Source organism: Buceros rhinoceros, unplaced genomic scaffold, assembly GCF_000710305.1.
Source record: "Buceros rhinoceros silvestris isolate BGI_N320 unplaced genomic scaffold, ASM71030v1 scaffold3812, whole genome shotgun sequence".
Taxonomy (NCBI): Eukaryota; Metazoa; Chordata; class Aves; order Bucerotiformes; family Bucerotidae; genus Buceros; species Buceros rhinoceros.
In genome coordinates this window covers 24,073-31,350 of record NW_010396988.1, presented here as the reverse complement: position 1 = coordinate 31,350, position 7,278 = coordinate 24,073, and the positions used below count along the sequence as shown (strand labels likewise).

Below are 7,278 nucleotides of genomic sequence, written 5' to 3'. Positions count from 1 at the left end.
GCGCTCTGCTCTGGGGAGACCCCCCTGCAGCGCTGGGGCCAGCTCGGGGCTCCTCAGCCCTGCAGAGACACGGAGCTGCTGGAGCGGGGCCAGGGGAGCCCCAGGAAGGATCAGCAGGATGGAGCACTGCTGCTGTGAGGCCAGACTGAGAGAGCTGGGGGTGTTCAGCCTGGAGAGGAGAAGGCTCTGGGGACACCTTAGTGCAGCCTTTCAATTCTTGGAGGGAGCTTATAAGAAAGATGGGAATGGACTTTTCAGCAGGGGCTGTTGTGACAGAGCAAACCAGCAGGATGGAGCACTGCTGCTGTGAGGCCAGACTGAGAGAGCTGGGGGTGTTCAGCCTGGAGAGGAGAAGGCTCTGGGGACACCTTAGTGCAGCCTTTCAATTCTTGGAGGGAGCTTATAAGAAAGATGGGAATGGACTTTTCAGCAGGGGCTGTTGTGACAGGACAAGAGAAGGAAAAATATTTTACACTGAGACCCTGGCCCAGGATGCCCAGAGAGGTGGGAGAAGCCCCATCCCTGGAAACATTCCAGGTCTGGTTGGACCCTGGGTCTCTGAGCTACGTGATCTAGTTGAAGATGTCCCTGCTCACTGCAAAGGGGTTGGACTGGGTGAGCTCTGAAGGTCCCTTCCCCCCCAGACCATTCTGTGGTTCTGTATTAATCCTTTCTTAATCTCGATTTTATCATTATGTTTCCTTTCTTCTTGCAAACACTGCCCTGTCAACCTGCCGTGTTAGGGCGGTGGCTGTGGCTGCGGAGAGGAAATTCGCCTGCTATGCTGTGGTGTATACAGCTGATCCTCCAGTATGCGCGGGGAGGCGAGCGGCTTCCCCGTGTGTAACCATAGCCGTGTGCCTGCGAGGTTTATGTAAGTGTCTGTGAGCGTGCCAGGAGCTGCGGCTGATGTGTGAGAGCGGCAGGAGCGCAGTCTGCCTGAATGTCACGTGTCAGTCAACTGAAGATTTCATTTATGTACCCTTTTGCCCTTTTCACAAAAGGAATTAACTCAAGAACGTGATGAAAAAAAAATCCAGTACGACAGTTGTGCGGCGGGGTTGGAGAGTAACCGCTCTGCGCTGGAACAGGTGAGGTGGTGGCTTGGTCGAGCATATTAACAAATGCTGTTCAACGTGCTATTCACTGGGGTGCAATATTTTCTCTGCCTTCCCTCTGGATATGGTGGAAATGAGGCGATGGTGATCCACAGTTATGCAAATCGTGCCTGAAGGACTAGCGGCAGTCGCACACATCTCCTGAACAGCAACAGGTGATCTCAGGTACATCAGCCCTTCCAGCTTTGATCCGCCAGGATATCGTAAAAGAAGATGCCTCTGCCAGAGATCCTGCTGACCTAGGCAGGGTCTGTTAGGGAAGAATTTGACCATAATAGAGAGATTAATTTATCAAGACAAGTCTTTATATGTGTTTAGCGTATTCTTTAAATTATCAACCAGTCCAATGGATAATTAATGCCCTGAAACTGATGGCAAGGGCACTCCCTTCCGTGTGACTTCTTGTGTTCTTGCATACAGCAGGTTTTTAAAAATGCAGCCATATCGGTACAGCTTAGAGCTGGTGCGAAGACACTTTATGCATTTCTGATCTAGAACACTTTTAGGAAGGGAGGTACTTAAACCAGCCCAGTCCTTTAAGGTGGGGACACCATTACTATGTTGATACGAATCTGCCTTGTCTCACTAGTTCACCTCCTCTGAATTTTGTCTGGAGTTGATTTTTCAAGGCCTTGCTCACATAAAGAATATTTGTCAAAATAATTTCCTGCACTAAAAGTACCTTTGTATGGCTTAATCCAAGCAAAACAAAGAATCCCCAGATGAACCTCCTATGGAGCAGACCTTCCAGAAGAACTCTTTTATGACAGCGATCCAGGCTTTTGTTCTTGGCAGACAGATCTTAGTCATTTTCCAACACGTGATGACAGTTGCATCCACTAAGTGGACACGAGTGTCAGCAAACTCTTGCAGCTGAGCAGTAAGATTCCATTTTCCAGTTGATGGTCTCTGGTGACAGAGCTTTGAGTTCCAGCTGCTGTGCGACTGGGAGTACCTGAATTCCACTGGGATTATTAAGGGGTTTTTGTATGGACCATCTAGAGATGGGACTAACCCACTGTCTCCATGCTCCTCGACATAACATTGATTATTAATTAACATGCTGTTATGTCTGCAGCTTCTAACACACATTTTGCAGATGTGTTCCAGGAACTGCTTGTTCACAACTGTATTTAGCACTTGAGATGTGCTTAGGAACAAGAATCTTGGCAGCACTTGGGAAGTGTCTGTTAGGAGTCAGCCATATCGCTATACCCCCGTTAGCTATCCTTTAGCATCTCTAACTGTGACTGAAACCGCAAAGCTAAAAAAATCAATGGTCTTCCACCTCAGAAGAGACTTCTGTAAAGCCCACGTGGTATATAAACGTTGAAGGAGTATCAGTTCCATGGTCTGCCTGATTCTGGGACAGACTCTCGTGGTTTACACAGCAACTCAGGGCATCGTCTCCTGGGGTCGCCCAGATATGATCTTTCAAATCTTATTCTTGTGCTACAGGAAGTGAAAGGACTTCTTGAGGAGTGTGTTCAGGAGGAGAGCACCTATCGCTACATTAACTGCATGAAGAGGGTAAGATCACAAGAGGGACCGGGTTGCTCCGTGTGAAATGAATTAGCAATTGTAATATAAATATATTTAAAATTGTGCATTTCTTTGTAGAATCTGGAAGTACAGCTGCAGCGTGCAAAGGAAGAAATGAAGGCGTACATCTCCCCGGACCCACAGGAGAGACGGAGGGCCATGCGGTGAGTGTATTCCTGTGTTTCCTGTGTGTTAACTTGAAGAATGTTCATAAACTAAGGTTGAAGTTCAGAATTTTCTCACTGGCATTTGAACTGGAGGAGTTCACCTGATAAATTTAGAAACACTATAATAATCTAAAAATAAGCATCTCGAATTCCAGTCTATACTGCTGTAAACCTACAAGTTCTCCCAGACATACCAGAAGATTTTCCCTTCCTGCCTCGAGACTGTGGGCCCCAGATAGCAGTTGTGACTTGGAGCCCCCGTTGGCAGGAGCTCAGGGAAGCTGCGCTTCAGCTGGGTCCCGCAGGAAGTGTGGCTTTACCAGGCATAACGCCTCTGCCAGGTTTCCCCCGAGACTCCAGCGTGCAGGGTTAGAAGGTCAACTAGAAGTTGTCCTGCAGTGGAGCTGCATCTCCTGCTGTTGTAGCCCCTGTGGTGGGGATCATTAGGAAGTGTAGACTAATATCCATCACAGAGACCTTCTGCAGGCATCTGAGGTGTGGAAGTGTTAAACACCGTGCAGTAAACAACGTGGGAAAAGTAAGAGTCAGAAAGAAATCAACTTGTTAGGGTGGGAGGAGAAAGATGAGGAGATAAACTGTGAGAGGGGGCCAGGAAGCCTTATTCCGTCTCACAAAATAATGTGAGGAAAGGAAATGATTTGTCTAATGAAAGACAATGAAACGGTGAAATTAAGCAGAAGAGCAAAAAGAGAAGTGGCTGTGAGCAAAATCTTAGTGATGATGTGAATATTCATTAGTATGAAAAGCAACCCAGCTCAGCCCAGCAGCCAGAGGAAATGTGGGTCGAAGAGCAGGCACTGCCCTTTTGTGGCCTTGCTGGGAAGGGGAGGGTCTGGCTTGATTCACAGATGCTGAGCAAAAAATGCTCCAGCTGAAGTCCTTGTGCCCTGACCATCCCCAGAGCCAGTATTCACAGGGAGCAGCCATCAAAGTCGGGTGGTGGAATGAATCGAGTCCAGCTCTGTAATTCCAGGTATGGGGAGGAGAATGCGAGCGGAGCTTTACCACGCTCGCCGCTGTCCCTGTTCCACTTTGCTCGCTGTGGCAGAGAAGTGCGGGAATCCACCCTCTCGCAGTGACTAGGCACATTTTTGACCTTCCGTAAGAGGTCGCAGAGCCATCACTTTTAAACGAATCACAGCAGAGTTAGCTCGATGTACAGATCTTTGCAAAATATGAAACGAGACGATACATTTTTTTTCTAGACATCCTTTTAGAATGTGAAAGTATTTTTTCAGCAGGCACCGGAATGTAAACGGAGTAAAAATGAACCATAAATAGAAGAGCACTTTCCTGACAACGTATTGAACAAAAAATGTCTTAATTTCAGCCCTCTTTATTGAATATAAACTCTGCCATGGAGTCAGTTCTTAGGAATGTGAAAAGTTAATTTTCTCCTCTAAAAATAGAAAACAGTGGGGTTTTAATGAAGTTATTAAGTTGCATTCTTTCCAGTCATTGTTGTAAAAGGTAAAGAAAAACTTAATAGGAAAGACACCTCATCTTCTGGTGGTTACTTTAAAACTCTACTGAAAAGACGTACGTTCTCGAGGCCAAATGTGTGTGAATCTTTGCTGTGTGCCCCTGGAAGGGAGGAGATTCCGCTGGCCTTCCACCTCTTTGCTTTGGGGAGGGCTGCTGCGGAGCGGCTGTGCGGCACAGCACCGGGAGCAGCCCCAAGGCGGCTCTGGTTCCTTCTGGCTCAGGTTGTCTCAGCGTGAGATCATGGAATGATCCAGCTTCGTTCCTCGCGCGTCCGTTCTGCGGGGAGCAGGGCAGGTGGGTGGCTGGGGGCCCGAGTGCTCCGGTCGGGAGCCTGCGGTGCTCAGTAGAAGTGGAAGGGGTGTCGGAACCGCAGTGCCCGGTTCTGCACAGCTGCTCACCACGCACTCGCAAACCCTCACACCCTACTATCGTGATGGCTGAGATTTCTTTCTGGAAATGAGGGTTTCTCTGTGCAATGTTCTTCTGCCCTGAGCAATTGGGGAAGTTCTTTAGATGAGCTGGGTTATTCTGTATTCCACTAGCAAAACTCCATCCTCTAAGCGTATCCGTTCCACACAAGAAAGATAATAATGTTTTTTTTTTCAAGTGAATCAGTGAAGAGTTTTTTTATAGTTGCATTTCAAAAAAATAAGTACATAGTAATGTATCTGAGTCGAGCCCTTACGGTCTGCGTATTATCTCGTCGGGTTTCATGTATCGAGCTTGGCAGAAAGTGATCCAGGCACTTGGTACGGACAGGGGGGCACAGCCAAGGGGTTTAATAATGAATGTCACAGTTATGCTTTCAGCCTATATTTAGGTACCTAAATGTGACAGCTTTTTTCTGAAAGCGAGGAATGCTCAGCAGTGCCATTGGAGTCACTGGATTCATCCAATCTGGGGTGAAGCATGTCCCCCCTCACCCCTGTGTTTTCCTGCTCATTCTAACGCTCCTTTCACCGCAGGGGAGGGCCGGGGATGTGTAACCTCTGGTGCTTGTACAACCGGGGCTGCGGTGGCCTGGAGGATCACCTGCGTAAATGCATTATTAAACCGGGATCAGGGATATCTCACCTAAATGATCTTGCTGTTGTCCTCAAGCTGGGAGGAGCGGTAATCATGCCCTCTTCAAACCTGTGCGAGATCTCATCCAACACCGCTTCTCCCAGCCGCTCAGCTGAGGAAAGGAGGCCTGATCCTCCATGCCAGGGGAGACGTTGTGCAATGACAAAAAGGTTTCTTTGTGCTTACTCTTCCACCTCATTTATGAACCTCCCAGTGCTTTCATAATTTTTCATGCTTGCGTCATTATTCTGTCCTGTACTTAAAGCCAAATCATAATAAAATCCTTCTCTATTTCCTTTAGAGAACAGTACACACGAATGATCCTTGAGCAAGAAAACCTTGGGAAGGTAAGAATGAGGTTTTTATCTCGTACAGTTCATATTTTTGTGGGGCTTATTACCAAAGGCTGTGGATAGTCTTTTATAAAAAGTGTATTGCAGCCTACAAAGAAAATTCCATTACTGCCGGTGCTGGTAACTAATACCCCGAGAAGAGATCAGGCTCTTCAGGGCTTGATTTCCTGCAGAGTACAGCATGAGCCGCTCGTGAAAGAGTCAAACAGCTTAATGCGACAGCACATGCCCTGAAAACCATTTGGATCAGAAACTGAAACAGGGACATAAACTGTGGCAGCTCAAATTGTGTGTTGTATATAAAGCAACCTGTTGAAGACAATCAATTCTGAGCCTGTCAGCCTTAGCGCTGTTACGAAAGGCCGGGGGATGATCAGCGCGGCAGTGTTCACCAAGCGCAGTTCAGTCTCGGTCAGCGGGGATGAGGTTAGGCTTCCCAGTCCGCACTGAGCACCTCCCTTTTCTTAGTTTCCTTTTCTCGAGTCAGTCCGTGAGCGATCTGTCTGGGTTCGGGCTGCCACTGTCAATACTCACAGCGGGTTGAACTGTAAAACAGGGGTTTGTGTTTATAGCATCGTGTTATAAATCCCGTGCAGGTCGCGAGAGCTCTGTATGGAAACGACCTCAGATTTTGAGCATAGCTTCTCAGATAGATAAAATTATTATTTAGGCAGTTCTAGATCATGGAAATAGCTGTCAGTCCTTCCAGGGCCGATACCGAGTCCCAGGTATTAACACCTTTATCTCTTGCAGGGAGTGTTAGCAGCTTGAACTACACATTTCAGTAGCACAGAAAAGTCTTGGTCATTCCCGGCTGCCTGCGTAAGGAGTTTTTGTGGCGTAGAACTGTGCCAAAAACCTAATATTTTTGCATTTTTAACAGAAACTACGCGAGAAGCAGAAAGTTGTACGGGAAAGTCATGGGCCAAATATGAAGCAAATTAAAATGTGGCAAGACTTTGAGCAGTTAATGGAATGTAAGAGAGAATGCTTTCTGAAACAACAAAATCAAACGCCCATTGGTCAAGTCATCCAGGAAGGAGGTAAAGACAGGCTTGTGTTATGAATTCTTCCTTCTTGGTACCAACGGAAAGCAGGAGACAGTGTGTTGGCTCCCTAAAGGTAACCTCTGGCTAAATACCTGCATCACTGCTACCGTTTGCTGTCCTTTATTTGGTTTTGGTGGATAAACAAAGAGAGCAACTAACCGCTCTGCGAAGCTTTTCCTCCGTTGAGTAAGAGACAAGACACCGTGGCTGGGAAGATCTGCTGTGAGAGCTGCACCAGGGTGAACCTCCTCGCAGAGCTTTGTTTTCTGAGGCTGGGAACAGCACCCATCTGCAGAGAGATCAAAGGGAAAGAAACCCTTCGCCAGGGTCACAGAAAACTCTCGTAATTGCTCTGCTCCTTTTTCTCTGTCACTGAGGTTACGTTTTTGCAAGGCCCAGGACGTGATGTTGTGTAATTGTGGACCTCCTGGCTTGGCCCTCTCCTTCCCCATTGTCTTTACTCATCTGGTGTGACTGG

At 47.4% G+C, this 7,278-nt stretch overlaps 1 protein-coding gene across 1 annotated transcript in view; it reads left to right on the top strand.

The window, feature by feature from the left end:
• Positions 1–6,817, top strand: part of IFT81 (intraflagellar transport 81) — a 37,374-nt gene extending 30,557 nt beyond the window's left edge. The window contains exons 14-18 of the mRNA XM_010146056.1: positions 1,005–1,091; positions 2,577–2,648; positions 2,739–2,824; positions 5,700–5,745; positions 6,635–6,817. Of these exons, the coding sequence (XP_010144358.1) occupies positions 1,005–1,091; positions 2,577–2,648; positions 2,739–2,824; positions 5,700–5,745; positions 6,635–6,817 (474 nt within the window). The remainder of the gene's footprint in view (positions 1–1,004; positions 1,092–2,576; positions 2,649–2,738; positions 2,825–5,699; positions 5,746–6,634) is intronic.
• The last annotated feature ends 461 nt before the right edge of the window (positions 6,818–7,278 follow it).